At 40.1% G+C, this 17,683-nt stretch overlaps 1 protein-coding gene across 1 annotated transcript; it reads left to right on the top strand.

The window, feature by feature from the left end:
- Positions 1-6,448: 6,448 nt before the first annotated feature.
- nmu (neuromedin U) lies at positions 6,449-16,565 on the top strand (the record flags this gene model as incomplete). Its single annotated transcript, XM_083672380.1, has 10 exons — positions 6,449-6,581; positions 8,725-8,780; positions 9,129-9,176; positions 9,550-9,603; positions 10,438-10,467; positions 10,667-10,717; positions 13,678-13,752; positions 14,979-15,032; positions 15,755-15,797; positions 16,406-16,565. 9 exons carry the CDS (start codon positions 6,449-6,451, stop codon positions 15,788-15,790), a joined length of 537 nt encoding a protein of 178 aa, XP_083528506.1. The 3' UTR covers positions 15,791-15,797; positions 16,406-16,565.
- Between the last annotated feature and the right edge of the window lie 1,118 nt (positions 16,566-17,683).

The raw sequence follows: 17,683 nt of genomic DNA on the forward strand, positions 1-17,683 counted from the left end.
AAATGTTGCCTTCCTTGAAAGTGAAGTGGAACACTGTTGATGCATTAGGTGCATACAATCACATTATATTATCTCATTCGTTGTGAAATATGAGTTCCCAACGCCAAAAAGATGGGATATATTTTCAGAAAGGAAACGCGCATAACGTCGATTGAGCAACTGAATGTGAGTGTAAATATATGATAGAACTCGTGGCGCATAGTGGCGTAGCACATGAATGCGTATACCGCGTAATCGCGTTCCTGGTTCGATTCCGTCCCTCGACATATCTTGAAAGTCATCCCTCCTCTCTCTCTCTCTCTCTCTCTCTCTCTCTCTCTCTCTCTCTCTCTCTCTCTCTCTCTCTCTCTCTCTCTCTCTCATCCTTCCTGTTGATCTATACTCTCTCTATCCCAATAAAGCAGAAATGCCCTGAACACACGCATAGGCAGCCATTAGCTTTCATTAACAACACACATTCTCTTAGGCCACCATTTCTGTTTGCCTGTGGTCATTATTCATGCACTGGTAGTCCTGCTACTTTGGTGCTGGATCTCACTGTCCACATATTTATGTATTTGGAGAATGTCAAAGGAATATGTCAGTGCCCACGGAGATGTTTTGTCCATAGGGCGAGATGTTGACACAAAACCAATAGCCGCGGTGCGGTTCTGATAGCAATCAATGCATAACATCACCTAGCCTTTGGCAGAGTGTGAATGAAACATTCGGACATGTGTTAAAACCTGCCCGGTCAACCTCTTTACGGGGCGAGGGAAATGGATACAACGCAGTGGGCTCTTAAACACCTCAGAGGCCAAGACGTTTTCCCTTTATGTGAACCTGTAGTGTCCGGAGGGTTTTGCGCTGATGAGGGAGGCCCTGTACGACACCAGGCACAGCAAATTACATGCAGATGTGACAAACAAACAGAAGGGGCTTTTCGCACCGGAGCGGCAGCGTCGAGGGAAAATGATGACATCTGTGTAATCTGCGTTGACATTCACATCGGTGATGAAAGAAATGACAGCCATTCTAATACTGATAGGAATCAGGGGATGTCTCTGAAGAACCGTTTTATGATGGGTTGCTATCAGGTTGACATTCTCTGATGTGGCCCTTTAACACGCTTAAAGAACATCAACCACGTCAAACCTGTGTTTTAACCATGTGTTGTTGTTTTTGCAAAGCCAGGACAAATACAGCATAGTAATAATAGAGTAGGGTGTTATACAAGGACATTATGACCTGTTTATGGCAGAAATAATCATTATTGCCAAAGAGATTCAACCTAGAAGTGTGTGTGGTTTCAGTCAGTATCCAGAGGAAGGACTTTGGATTACAAAGTGCACAATAACCAGTATAGGACTTCTTATCTTTGGTTTTACAGTCTGAATTTAATTAAGCAATATTATTTTGAAATTGTTCAAACAAGATTCAAAGTGTATTCCTTTGAGTGTGTGTGTGTGTGTGTGTGTGTGTGTGTGTGTGTGTGTGTGTGTGTGTGTGTGTGTGTGCATGGAGTTGGAGGGGTACAGAAAATGATGGGTGAATACATTTATACAAAATGTTGATGTCCCTTCAGCAACACAGTCGGAAAGATGACGATAAGCAATTAGTGCAGCACAAAATCAGATCTGGAAAAAAATTACTGCAATTAGCGTTACCGCTCGTGGCCTCAGTTGGTGATTAGTGATAATATGGTTGATTATATGAACTGTTGCTTCCAAACCACATGTTTTATATTAAGGTTGATTCATCCAGAAGTCCCCATAGATGTTTACTCCTTCAGTACAATTTACAATCCGTTCATCGGAATGCTTCTAGCATCCAATTACTTTAATGTTTGTTCATCAAGTGGTCTAGAAGTCTCCCATCTCTGTTCTGCTTTCCATTGGATTGGACCTCAGTGTCCAAAGATAACAACCTGCCAACCAACCAACCAACCACAGGTATGCCTCCCAAACTGTAACATCAGCCATTTTGAAATGAACAAGCACGAGCATGATGACAATGATGACTGATGACTCATATCCCACCATAATGCTAAACACAATACTATTTTCAATGGTTGCAAAAAGGATAACAATTTGGCTTGTATTTTTCTGTATGATCATTTGGAGCAGCAGTCAGTTGTCTCGGCCTGATAAAGGTTATAAACATTATGCTATGTTTGCATTTCGTGCTGCTCTGTTCAACATGTCTTGGTTCTCTAATTGTATTGCACTCGTCAAAACCCAGCTGCTGTAAAAGGATAGTAAAAGGATAGTAGGTGTTATGTGATTATTCAGAGCAAATGATAATAATGATAATGTAATTACACTGTAATGATCCATTATGAAAGGTGAGACCAAGGTAAAGCATATTAAGGCCCCAGATCTCTCTTTGAAGTGACCTAGATGAAGAGCCAACAGAGCTAACATCGTGTTTGAACAGTATGAGCATATCGAGCCGTAGAATCCGTGGGGAACGGATCAGCACGTTTAGATATGCTTACATAGTGTCTATTATCGCTCCTATTTACATGATAATGGCCTTAGATATGATTTTTGGCTCCGTTATTCGGTTTCTCTCGATTGAAATGCCTCATCAGATAAATAGGGTCCAGTCTTGATAAGCCCTTTCTTAGCTCAGAGAGACAATGAGGGCTCAATTATCAGTGTTGAACATTAGTATTTAAGATCTCACAAGGAGGAGCTTTTCCACAGCTCACAATGGACGGAAAGGAAACAGAGGATAATTGCATGATACTCACAGGACTCTGGTACATGAGCTATGTACAGCTGTTGAATCTCTATGAATTGATTTTTCCAGATTTAAACAATTTGGAAATGCAATGATGTCAGTGACGTTTGCCATATTGATAGGTTTAAGGCCCTGAAGAAACTTTGTGGGCTTGCAAAGTCTTTAATTCCCTCCCATGTTCTCCTCTTGTTGTTTCTCAAAATAAGAAAATAAATCAGTTTGTCTCCGATTATGCCTACACCGGACTGAGGACGATGATGATAATAGTTTATTCGATTGAGGAAAGCACCTTACACATGTGATGTAGCCTATTATAATGGATACTTGTAGCATACTGTATGCAACATTTCAGAATTGAGAATGACTTGGTTCATTTCATGGCAATCTTTCCCTCTCCGCCAGGAGTGTTTAAACAGTGCTAAGCTAAGGTGAGAGTGCTTTTAATTACTCCATTGATACGTCACTGAGACAAGCATCCTTCCCTCAGTACCTTTGTACCTCCTCTCAAACAAGCCAATTAGGGTTGTGCATGTAGATTGCAACATGATCTACATCTCCCAAAAGGTCGTGACATTTCACCGCTATTTCCCAGTATGGTGGGCGGCGAAAGTGAGCTATTTACAAGAGCTATTGTACGCGTCTGATTTGATACAAAAACAATTATGTCATTATGATGGCCTGAAACCGTCTAAGTGAATCTATGACCACCATACCTTACAGTGCTCAATGAATTACACAGTATGTTTTTGTACTGACTTACAACCAAGTGTATCTGAAATTAACATTTCATAAGATGCTCTTACGTAACCAATGACCAATGACCTCCACTGATGGATCATCTGAAGAAGGAAGAGGGGTGTGAGCATGAAAGAATGAGTTAGGAAGAGAGAGAGAGAGAGAGAGAGAGAGAGGAGAGGGAGAGAGAGAGAGAGGGGGGGGGGGAGAGAGATGGAGGGGGGGGGGGGGTTAAAGATTAGTGTAGGAGGAAGAGAAGGGTGGGGAGGAGTAGTGGATGATCATTGCAAGACTGGAAGTACTGGATCATCATTGCACTCCTTCTCCCACGCCTCTCAGCTGGCAATCTGAGGTCAAAGGTCACACCAGATAGTAGGGCATGAACAACCCAAAATTAGGTGTCTGGATGGATTCCAATGGCACTCAGGGTTGGAACGTTTTCAAATATGCTTTCACAGGTGCAGCATTGACACTACAGCAAACCGAATCAGCAACAACTCAAGCTCATACATGCGTTGGCTAAAATAAAAGTTAACTAAATGAAATGAAAATGAGAATGAACTTATCCGTCAGTTTCGGCATCATCAGAACTGAGTGGGTTTGTCATACGGCTCCATGGTTCTGCAAATTTCCTACAACTCCCTCCACTTGGACAGACTGCTGTGTGGAAATCAAACCCAATTGTGAACTTGGAAATTGAATTCCAGTCTCCTCCATCCTCATGCATTATTCACTTTTACGGATAACTCCAAGCTTTCTAAGCAGCGTATCAGTCTTGACATCACAAAATGAAAAAAATCTCTCTTCTCCATTTTCCTTATACTGTCCTACCCTCTTCTCCTTCGCTTTCTCAATATCTCCTCCTCATCATCAGGTACAAATGCAAATCTGTACTCCCTTCATATCATGTGCGTGACCAATTACAACTCAAGCAATAACACTCTCATACGGGATATTCTCATATATTTTCATTCATTTGATATTCAAAGTGTATTTCCCCATAGTGCAGAGAATATTGTATGAACCACTTATTGTCCCACCTATGTGCGTCACTTACTATAGAACTGTAGTGAGAGTGTGAACATTACACACACACCTCAGTAAATAATCCAACACTTTCCAATGTAGATAGTGGATACCGTACTCTTAATGAGTTGTTGAAATAAAGTGGTTTAGATTTACATATAGTATAGTATGCATGGGGTTTCCTTTACTCTGACTCACCACTCATCCAGGAAAGATGATACACACACACACACACACACACACACACACACACACACACACACACACACACACACACACACACACACACACACACACACACACACACACACACACACACACACACACACACCAGATATTGAAATTAAATTATGGACAAGGTACAGACCAACAAGATTACAGTTTCAGTGATATCAACTGAAGAATTAATACAGATCATTTGAGTAATTGTGTGAATTCATTGAGGAAAACCTGACTCTGGTTGACCAGTTCAGTGTGGTTGCTGAACCAAGCGGAGTTAATCTGTGAATAATTAGTATAATTAGATCTGAATGTGTTTGGTCATTTGAATATGTGTGTTATCTTATACGTTTTATTTCGTAGCTCACCACCAACTAGAGATTATTCTGGAACTGCAAAGCAATGTTTAGGTCATTAGCATCTTGTGTGTCTCTGTCATGTAAGTTGGCTAGGCTACATGGACTGCAAATCAATTGTAGCCTCTGACACGAAACTCAATTGTACATTAGCCTACAGCGCCCTGCTGTGACGATCCTTGGGTCTTAGAGCTGACCAAGGCTATTATTTCCTCTACGTTATGTTATGTTCCGCTGCCTTCCTTTCTCTTTATTTTTCTGTTTGAAGTCTGACTCGCTGACCCGATGTGCCAAGGCTGGTGACCCCGACACTGATGTTATTCCAGAGTACGCGTTTTTAAAACATTGTTGAAAAGTGCTTTTAGAGAGTATTACATATATTATATAGACGTGATTCGTGTTGGAGAACAAGAACATAGTATTACGTCCCTTTCAGACAGGGAGCTGTCCACGCTTACGTGGTGCTGAAAGTTGTCTTTCACTTTGTAATAATAATATAATATATGCCATTTCGCTGACGCTTTTATCCAAAGCGACTTACATTGCAGTGAATGCATAAATTTTTCAGTATATATGATCCCAGCGGTAATCGAACCCACAACCGTTGTTAGCGCCGTGCTCTACCAACTGAGCCACAGAGGACCACATAAAGCACCATAAAACATCTCCTCCAGTGCATCTTATACACAGGGAAACCGGGCCGATTTCCTCTTCCCTGTGGTTGAATCATTTTATGCAAATTAACACATTTGGGTTAGTTGTTGTATAATAAATAAAACAAATAAAATCTATCCATGTAAATAAACCTCTGCATGGACCTGAATTGAGCGTTCTTTCATTTGTTTTTGCTTCTATCTGAAATGCTTTTATTGTAACATGCTTTCATGAACTCAAGCAAAGTTTTAGGCCTAATTTCAAGTTTTGTTTTCTTCTTTCGAACAGGCAAGTTATGTTTCCTCACCTATGCAGGCTACCCATTTGATACCCACAGTAGGCCTATATTACCTTATAATTGTCTGCCAAATATATATCTAGCCTACAATATACACTTTACCTCATTCTTCTTCAATTCAATTTGATTTAGGCTAACATGAGTATAGGCCTAACATGAAGGATGTAAATGAGTAACATTGTCATGACTGCACTGTTAATGTGATTCATATCTTTTTCTTCCGGGAGAATATGCTTATAGGTTATCATTATTGCAACATCAATTATGCTAAATCAGTCAATCAGTCAGTCAGATTAGTGTATTTACGTAGAACTCTGACGCAACCTAGTGTTATTGATGCAGAGAGGGTGCGACCTCAAGCCTTAAATGGTTGCGATGAAAGCCTAGATAACACAGAGCAACAAGAACACGAGCGTTAAACCACCCGAGAGACATAATGATGAAGACCTCTCAGTGCCAAACCAGAGGCTCGCAAAGCTGCAACACGACCAACGCGACCAGCCTCAGCACCAGCGCGATGAGCCTCGCACTCACAATTCTCCTCATCTCAGCGATCCCCGTCTGCAAAAGTAAGTTCTAAGAATATTTTAGACATCATGCTTTGTTTATAGAAAGTCTCTTGTTTCGCTACAGGTGACAAACAACTTTTGAAAAACTTTTTTTATGATAAGTTAGACTACGGAAAACGCTTGAGGGTTTAATTTCCATTGCATATTTTAGTATACAAGTACCCATACACGGACTTGACTGGTTGCATTGGGTGCGTTTCATTCCAAGGACGATAACCACAAGATCACTCAATCGATAGAAAGGACTCGGCTATTTGCATTCCTTAACTGTTGTACTATTTTTTCAATATATTTTGCAGAAAAAGTTGTGTTTTCATTCGAAGTGCATGTTTAGGCTACATGAAGGACTAATTACCAAATGTGTCCCTGTGACCTGAATATTATTGTAACGAAATGGTGTCTCCAATACCAATAATGGACATACAGTACCATTGCTCTATCTGCCATGCAAAAAAACAAACTTCCGAACTTTCAATTCCAATTTGTATAGCCTATATAATAATAATAATAATAATAATAATAATAATAATAATAATAATAATAATAATAATAATAATAATATAATATACTACAAAAGTAATAGGCCTATATTGTCTTTTATCAGTTTATTCTTTAGAATAATATGCTTAGGCTACATACAACGCTTAATTACGCCCTTTAGTGAGTTTGTGGACATATCTGGGAGGGGAACTTCAACCTCAATCAATTCGTTTTAATATGGAACAGTAGCTCACAGCACACTAACAGTTGCTGTTTTGCAGCATTTAGTAAAGTATTTTTTCTCAATCTCACTCATAGAGCCTATTAGTTTTTTCCGAAATTATAATGGACTTTCTACTCGCTTTATGGATGTCTTGGGGCTATGTACTGTATGTCCGGGAGCGTGGCCAAGTTACCTCATGAGTTTCATGAGTCTCTGGTTCCTTGCCTTTCTCATCATGGTATGTTGAGTACCTGCTCATGTGTTGTGCAGAGGGAGTTTCTTGCTCCTCCTGTTATCTTATTTTCTGATAAACACAGTTATTATGATGAGTGTAAACACCAAGCCATGCCCATTTCCTGAATCTCTTCGAGAGAGCAGTATCATATTCAAGGCTGGAATGTAATTTGGAGGATGCAATGACAATGTTTAATTGGAATGGATTGGAATATTGATTTCATACAACATTTTCAACACACAGCTTTCCATTTCCGGCAGGCTTAAAGCCTGTTGTTCTATGAAATACCACAAAATGTACTTCCAACCTCGAGATCAAAGCTTGAGCTAAAAATGACTATAAGTTCCTGATTCTACCGTCAGTTAATGATGGGCGTGTTGTTGTGGATGACAACCATGACACATTAGTCTCACATCCCTTTAGCCATTAGTGATGTGTCTATGAACAAAGTCTACAGTGAAGACTTTCTGGGCCTCTGTGATGATGTGTGATAATTATTGGTGTTTGGAGACATGCAAACCAAGATGGTGTCAGATACCAGAGACATTGTGCTGTAAGAAAAATGCAGATGAAGAGACGTATACAGAGGAGATGGAGTGAAAGATCAATATTTAAGTGTTGTAATATGTTATATTTAAGGGTGATATTCCCTCTGAAAAGCAGACTCTTGCTGGATCTATATATACACTTGGTCATTACAGAGCTGTTGGCTTGCCGGTTGTCATAAGTTGTCATTGTGATGTTTTTACAGTATAGGTGTCGCAGAGTGCGTTCTTATAGTATGGTCACTGTGCTAATGAACACTTGATGAACACTTCAATGTAGCATTCCGCAATGTCTGCCTTTGTGGTCACACCGGACAACCAGACATGTTTGATTGCAATCTCGTTGTCATCAAGTTGTCATTCAACTGCCAGTGAAAACAGATGCTGTTATCCAACTACAGATGGACTCAAAGTGTACCTAATCATTTACATAGTGATTATGTTATTCATGATATTCATATCATGCTCTTGAACAAGCATTACAATAATTGTTGATAGCTGGACTGTGGAAAGCAAATTGACTGGGTTGTCTTATTACAGTAACACTATATGCACATTCCTAACAATCAATGTAACAATTCCTGTGTGTGTGTGTGTGTGTGTGTCCGCGTGCGTGGGTGCGCATGCATCTGTGTGTGTGTGTGTGTGTGTGAATGGAAGGCGTTCCAGTACAGGTGCAGGGAGCCACAATAGACCAGGGCCAGCTTTTTAACCAGGTGAGTTGTTAGTGGTCTACAAATGCTTCACTCTTCGAAAAAAAAGTGCTTCCTAGAACTATAAAAGGTTCTTCGGCTGTCCTTGTGGGAGAGAACCCTTTGAAGAACCCTTTTGGGTTCCACGCAGAACACTTTCCACAGAGGGTTCTAAATGGAACCCAAACGTTTTTTTTTTTCATGGAACCCATAAGGGTTCTTCAAAGAGTTCTCCCACAGGGACATCCAGCCCTTTTGGAAAACCCTTTTTTCTAAGAGTGTACTTTCTCCACTGCGGTGGCTCTCCTCTGCTATAGTACATACAAACATGTTAGTTCCCGTCACAGCAGCTGTCTCCCCACTCCCCCATAGATAGATGACGTGTGCTCATCCTACCTCTCTGCAGACCTGCCATTTCGGGTGAGTAGGGCTGTGATAATGAAGTGATCAACTGAAAGCTCTGAAGGCTTGAGTGTTCTAGCGAAGGACTCTGTGCATTCAACTGCCTGTATAATGTGGTGTAGTGGGGCGCACTCTCAGTTTGTTGTTTGAACAGTGTTTAGTTGTTGTTTTCAGTGTTCAGGATCGTAATGCTTCAGTTGTCAATTTCACGCTTGAAATAAGGAACTGTAATGAAAACACGCACGCACGCACGCACGCACACCACACACATGCTGGCACGTACACAAATGCGCACACACACACACACACACACACAAATGAAAAAGTGTGTAACAGAGTGATATATCTTGATGTCTTACTCCCCCCTCCTGCTCTTTGGTTGCTCCTCTAGGGATCTGATGCCCTAGGAGAACTCTGTGTCTTGATGCTTGTTGAGTGGTCCAAGGTATTCCACCTCTACACTGTAGTCATACTCCCCTATCCCTTTAAAGCTGAATTTTACCCTGTAATCCAGTGGATTTGTTGTTTTCATAATTCACCACATGCACAAAGAAATCGCATTTTAAAACAACCTCTGAGTCTAGATATGTCGCTTGATATCTCCCTCATCAGTCCTGATGTTCCAAATTGCCCATTTCTTTAAATTCCTACAACTCCCAAGATTCTCCTCTCCCTCCCACGCAAGGTCCTTCTGTTGAACAGCTAAGAGCTAATGCCTGCTGCTCTCGCCTGAGAGTTTACGCGGTATGAGACTTTTTTAGGAAATAAACACAAATCTCGCGTTTCAATATCTATGATGCAGCTGCACGTGAAATGATGATAGTTTGAGACGGTACACATTATGGATTGACCAGAAATACACATGAAAATGGATTTTGGGTAAACTTCCCCTTTAACTAGATAACAGAGTCTTTTATGGTCAAACACATGAAGTAGCTCAGTGGTTCTCAACCTATGTTGGTTACTGTAGTGTAACCCCAATCACATTTTGCTCTGCCTGAAGTACCTCATTTTACCATAAGGTCTATGATATTGTGAGTCGACCCAAGCACCTCCTGTGGATAGTACACATACTCTAGGTTGACAACCACCGTAGTAGCTTAAACTATTGTCATATACAGTAGACTAACTAAATACATCATTTTAGTTGCTCATTTTGCCCTAAAATGCACATAATGATACTGTGACCTACAATAGTTGATCCCATTACTGTACTTACATACACAGGCTATAGTTGTCCAGATGTACAATGATCTGTTTTATTTACTTGTCATTCCAGGACTTGAAAGCTCGGGACAATAGTAAAAGGGTAAGCGAGACATTATGTCTGTTTTATTATGAATTAAAAACATCATCAAAAGAAAAGAAAAGCAGAGAATAGTTACCAGTCCAGTGTCTAATACAGTATGTCAATGCAATGCACATCAAACCTTTTGACCATCTTTATTTGTGTGTGTGTGGGGGTGTGTGTGTGTGCGTGCGTGCGTGTGTGTGTGTGTGTGTTATAGTTTTTATTTCATTACGCTAAACCCCAAAGTGCTGGCATAACAAAGGGGACGGTAAGTTGAAAGGTTAAAAGCTCACCCTGTGCACTGCTTTGCGGCTTGACACGATAATTGCACACACCGCATTTTGGGAATTTCTTGTCCCTTGCACTGTGCAAGTATATTTTGATACTATTGTTCTTTTCTAGGTGTTGACAGTTGACAATTGTTGAGTTACGTTTTAGTTAAGCATTTTTATGAGAGCTACAAAAACATTGAAACATTTGGAATGCCAAAAGCTGCCTATCATATTACCCCCACCGTTGCTTCCAAAAACCCCCATACACACGCACGCGGCGCACACACACACACACACACACACACACACACACACACACACACACACACACACACACACACACACACACACACTTCTTGCCACCTCAGCCTGCACCTCCACTGCATTATGAGGTGTCTTTCCCCCCACCCCACCCCACTCCATCCACATCCTCCTCTGCCTCCCCTCTCCGTCTTCTGCTCTGCATGCCAAATGCTTACTGTTTCAGAAGCGGTCAGACATTTGAGAAGGGGAGGGCATGACTCCACATCAACCGTGTTCTGTCCTGTTTGCATGGGAATTTTAATTACTCCTGCCCCCCCCCCCCCCCCTCCCCACACACACACGCACTTCTGCTGTGTCGCCAGTGTGACTGGCAGAGGAAAGACCACAGCATCCGTGTAAATTAGAATGACAATCACGGGACTACTTTTCTGTCCAAGACGGACTGCCTGAATAATTCATAGCAGAGCATTATTTTTTAAGTGCTCACAATTTTCTTCTCAAGCCACCAAGTTGTAATAGCATCAAAGAGTCATCCTCTAGTAATTTAATGATAATTGGATTCAAAGTTCAGGGGAGAAATTCGTTTTTCAATGATAGATTTGAATTGGGATTTTTTTTTTTTCTCCATACACTCACAATAGACAATAGACAGTGCAGTGTTGAAAAGTAGATACAGTTCATTGACAAGTTGATTTATTTTCCTTTGAGGATCTGAGCCTGTGCATGCTTATAGTACAGAATAGATACACAACTTCTAACACAATACTAGAGCAATACATATCACTATTCATTAAATACACCATTATGCAAGAGACATTTATTCAAGCTTTTAAAGGGATGGTTCAGACTTTTTCATGTTTCGGTGAATCTTACCCTGAGTCCCCATAGGCCAGTAGTGAAAGATTGTCCAGTTCTGTACTGTACGTTGCTACCGTAGCACAGGTTAGCAGCGAGTAGCGATCTCCTCAGAGAAACTTCAAAAAACGTTTGGTAGCGGCTATATATACTAAACAAACCTGTAAATACTTTTATTGTAATCACAGACAACATCGTTTTGCAATAATATGCATTGATCGGCTGTCACATAGTGTATACTTCCTGGATTCCATTAGGATACCGGCAACTTTTTGTGCCCGTCCAACGAGGGGAGTGAAACCAAAACCAAAAACATTGAGGCTGTTTGCGACACTACGACGAGGAAATTGTTCAGTTCTGAGGAAATTGTTCAGTTCTGAGCAAATCAATTGTAGAGACTGTCATTTCTGTATTTTCAATAGAATGTACACCAAATAATCCTTTCCAGCGTAACTCGCAACTAAACTGTGTTTGAAGTTTCTATGAGGAGATTTTGGTGATGCTAAACTAGTGACCGTCAGAATCCTGTCTATTGGAGACGGCGCTGCTAACTGTTAGCCTGTGCTGCGGTAGCAAAGAAGATAACAAAACCAGAGGATCTTTCATTACTGGCTTATGAGGACAACTCAGGAAAAGATGATGTTTCACCTAAACATGAAAATAGGCTGAAACATCCCTTTAATGCTTTTTTGAGTACCTTATTCAATACCTTCTAAAAATGCATATTACACAATCCAAAATAGTATTAAACACACAGTACTACTCACACAGCAACAAATCCTAAAACATATATCAACAATGATACTATATAGCATTATTTATATAGCATATAAATTAAACTACCTAAGGACATAAGCTACGTTACATCTGTAGAGATGGTATAGACTTCTCTGTGCTCCAAGCATGGCCTGCATGTTAAGAGTGTGCTGTGCTGTGCTGTGCTGTGCTGTGCTGTGCTGTGCTGTGCTGTGCTGTGCTGTGCTGTGCTGTGCTGTGCTGTGCTGTGCTGTGCTGTGCTGTGCTGGTGTGTTCATCGAAACATTGATGCAGACTCTGCAAATGAACACAGGGTTGTACTGAGGACTGTCCGTATGCGAATGCTTGTTTATGTGTGTGTGTGTGTGTGTGTGTGTGTGTGTGTGTGTGTGTGTGTGTACAGTATGTGTGTGTCTGAGAGCAAATATCTGTGCTTGTGTGCCTACAGTGCCTTTGGAAAGTACTTCACTTTTTCCACATTTTGTTGTGTTATAGACTCAATTTAAAATGGATTAAATTAAAGGAATTTGCCATCAATCCACACACAATACCCCAGAATGACAAAGCGAAAACACGTTTTTAGTAAATTTATTAAAATTGAAATACAGAAATACCTCATGTACATAAGTATTCAGACCCTTTGCTATGACACTCTTAAAATGCACTCCTAAGTTGAATTGAGTCCATCTTAATGCAAGGATAATAGTTCATGTAATTTTGGATCTCAGAGAGATATTAATTCCAAAATGACATGAACTATTAACTATCACTTATCATTCATTGATAAGTGATAGTTAATAGTTCTGGGGTATTGGGTGTGGATTGGCAAATTCTTTTAATTTAATCCATTTTAAATTGAGTCTATAACACAACAACATGTGTAAAAAGTGAAGGGGTCTGAATACTTTCCCAAAGACACTGTGTATGAATGTGAATGTCTGAAGTCCTCTCTGCATCCCTCTGCCCTCCCTCAGGGCAGCTGTTCATGGTTGTCATGTTTCTTTGTGTGTGTGTGCGTGTGTGTGTGTGTGTGTGTGTGTGTGTGTGTGTGTGTGTGTGTGTGTGTGTGTTGATGTGTCAGTCCCTTGTGTTACATCCTCTCCTGCAGCTAGTTCCTCTACTCCATACCAGAAGAGAGAGAGGAGTCTCAGCAAGCGTATGTACCCCTCCTCCAAACATGTTTCAGATCTATACATCCATTCTTCACCTCTTGCTGCCTTACTCTTTCATCTCATAGCCACTGCTATAACAAGGCCATCACTATTCAGTGTGCCTTGTTACCTAGCATTCATACATACATACATTGGTTAGTTCTGATATTGTAATAATGATATATAGCAAATTAAATATGGTCTTGGGTGCAATGTTTCTTCAAGTAGTATGTTGTGAGAATTGCACACTCTGTTGCTTCCAGTAGCATATTCAATGAACCAAACGTTTCCACAACCAGCGTCTTTGTCAGGATTGCATGCATGCTCAATCCATCATGAAGGCACTCTGTGCTGATGTGTTGTTTCATTAAATATGCTATTGGGGGAAAAAAAAGTGTGTGACTTTTTTCATCTTTTATGTATCTATCTGCTGTTAGTCTGCACCTCACCTACGGGATTTGCGTAGACGTCTTCACTTCTGTCACTTCGCTGTGAGTTAGAGATTAAACATTTGGTTTAATTTACGTACTGTAGGCTACTGTATAGGAGCCCTGAAACCTCAACAGAAGGAATCTGAGTTTTTGTTGTTGTTGCTTTTTTCAATGTGTTGATTGTATGATGAGAGAGAGAGAGAGAGAGAGAGAGAGAAAGAGAGCGTATGTGTGTGTGTGTGTGTGTGTGTGTGTGTGTGTGTGTGTGTGTGTGTGTGTGTGTGTGTGATGCTTTTATGTGACTGTCCATACGTCTATGCGTACTACTGTCCTCACTCTCTGTTCTGGCTCTGTCTACATTAGCTGTTCTTTTCCATGCTGAGGGGTAATTACCGTCTAAAATTAGTGCAGCTGACAGGTGAATTTACACATGGGCTGTGCTTTAACTCAACATAATTAAACCTTCATTTTATCTGGGATTGACATTCGCATAGTAGATGTAGGAAATGTGAAAATTGCTTGGTGTTTATGTTGGCGATTCAAATGTTTTTTTCCGACTGAATGTGTAGCGGAAGAAGCCAAAGTGAGCCAAAGTGGAAAAAGGGTACTGAAACAAATAAACAAGGACATACCCAGCATATTATTCACACTGCACTAACTGACAAACAACCTCCACCATAAATGAAAGGAACAAAATGAAGCAATATTTCCTCAATTGTGGGGAGAGTATCTGTATTTCCTTTTCCTGGATCTCCTTGTGAGTTGAGCTGAAATGTGACGATGTCCTACTCTCTGTCTAGGATGGCAACCAGGGACGTATGGGGATTCAGAGCAGAGGGTACTTCTTATATCGGGTAGGAATATACACACTTAAAGGGGCAATTTGTAATTGGTACATCAATTTCTGGACTTTTAAATGAATGATATATACAGTAGCCATTGATTCTTGAAGAATATAACTTAAATACCTCATGAGCTTAGGTCAACTGTCCCCATCAGAACCCAAAATATAAACTTGTTTTACTCCATTGTTTGGAGAAAAAAACTACTGTATAGCTTCAAAACATGGTTAAAACTATAATTTTGATCTCATGGATGGTCCGTCCTTGCATCCTCAACTCTGTATATGAAATTGAGAGTGGTTACATTTCTCCAGCCCTATCCCTCAGCTGTTTGCCAAAAAAGTAGCAGAGTAGCTTTGTTGTTGTTTGAATTACAGATTGCACCTTTAAGGAAACAACAGTGCACTTAATTGACAATATTGGTTTGTTTGTGTAGTGGCATCTTCTTTTTAACTTGCAGGCATAGGAATCTCTGAGTTTAAATGACATTTTAAGAATTCATGAGTTCACAAAAGTTTCACCTAAGCTTGTTATTACTCTCATATTAATGTCAAATTTGAATGTAAAGATTTTATGAAATTGTATCATTTCAGACCGTCAGTCAAACAATGTGGCATATGTATTCCATGTGCCAAATTGAATTATTGTGAAAGGGAGAAAATGTCCTTCTTCACCACAGAGCTTGAGGGTCAAACTACTTGCTTGATGATAACATTTACTGTTCTTACTTACAGCCAAGAAATGGAAGAAGATCCATAGAAAACGAGTAAACAAAAGGTAAGGGAGTTTCTCATTTCATTCAGTAGTAAACAGTGTTTTACAGGTCTATTTATAGTGGAGTAAAAGAGTCAAGATAGGTAATAATAGCCTAACAAAATGATGGACACATTCTATAACTCCTATTACTCTGAGAAATTGAGTATTGATTATCATAGTCATAACTAATATCATAGTTAGTATTAATTTGTTGTTATGAGTAGTAATGGTGGTAGTAATTGAAGTAGAAGAACAATAAATATATTATTTAATTATTAGTTGTCACAGTAAAATTGTGTTGTTGTGTTTTTGCTGGCATGGACTCTCCGTATCTCACTTTTTAACACCTTATAGTCAGATGGTTCCTTTTGTGGTCAACATTTGTGTCCAAATCACCTCAAAGTAACCATGTCAGAGAGTTAATTTGTGGTGATTTGGCCACAAATGTTGAACATTGTTTTCATTCCCCAATCACTACAACAGTTTTTTTTTGTTAGCAATAGTTGAAGTTAGCTGAAGTTAGTATTGGCTATTTTAAACAACTCTGAATCTTCTATTTTCAAGGTAAGGAACCATCTGACTATAAGTTGCAAAATAGTGAGCTATCCCTTTAAAACAATGTGTCACAGAGTCTACACCTGTTGAACCTGCTGTACAGAGATGACACAGAACCTGAGAACCGAAACTGCCACAACTGCCATAGAGTGGTCCAGACCTCCGCCACCACCCTGTTGTATAGTGATGTTGAATGTACACAAAGAATCCAAATAAAATACTTCTTGTTTGTCCAAAGGACATTTGTGTTATGGTGATGTGTCTTTTGAATTAAACGCATTGTGAGATGGTTATTGTTGTGGTGGTATAATTTTGAAAGGTGGCAGTCTGTATGCTGTGTGTGTGTGTGTGTGTGTGTGTGTGTGTGTGTGTGTGTGTGTGTGTGTGTGTGTGTGTGTGTGTGTGTGTGTGTGTGTGTGTGTGTGTATCCGTGTGCGTGTGCGTGTGTGTGTGTCCATGTGCGTGTGTGGGGGGGGTTAAGTACTATACGAGATATGAGTGTGGGTTGTATTCTATCAACAAGATGGATCTGCTCGCCATTCATGGAAATAAAACTAAACAATGATGTTGATGATGATAACGGGCTATTTACCCCCCCTGTTATACTGCTCCAGTGGCTTAATAAGAACAGTGTCACAAACAAATAAATAAACAAACATTTTGAACTACTGTCCATGGTCTTCGTCAGGTAATAGTTACCCCCACATGACCAACAATTAAACAAGCAAACAAACAAATAAAAGTAACACGCAAACAACAGATATAACCTAGGGAGAACCATTTTCTAAGAGTGTTTGTAATATCACCAGAATATAACAGAATGGAGACATACAGTTATTTGGCTGTAGGATTAAATTGAGGAAAGAGCTGCCTATAGACTCTAGACACCAATGCTTCTATTGTCAAAACCAAAATGAGAATACTTTACATTAAAGCTGAAGAGCTTACAATTAAGCATGACACAGTTTTGTTTTGTATTCACAACTTAACTGAGGTAGGATGATCATCACAGGATGATTCATTTTATTGAGTGTAGTCTGAACAATGGAATATATACGTATATGTACGATGTGTTCTCTATATTAGCCATTCACTGTCAGACTTTAAGCAGTGCCTGGATGATGGACACTACATACGCATACTGTGGAAAAGATGACAAAGAATGAGTCACATGAATGGCTCTCTCTTTCCTGTTGTTCCCACCCACGGTGAGAGGATTTCTTTGAAAGAAAAAGCCGGAAGGCACTAGTCTCACACATTAGTCCATGGTACTGTACCTTGATGGGTGAGAGCAGGCAAGGGGGAGACTGTGGGTGTGAATTGATCCTGAAGGAAGATAACTCTTGAGTGTG

The sequence above is a fragment of the Argentina silus genome (genome assembly GCF_951799395.1).
Source record: "Argentina silus genome assembly, chromosome: 6".
Classification (NCBI taxonomy): Eukaryota; Metazoa; Chordata; class Actinopteri; order Argentiniformes; family Argentinidae; genus Argentina; species Argentina silus.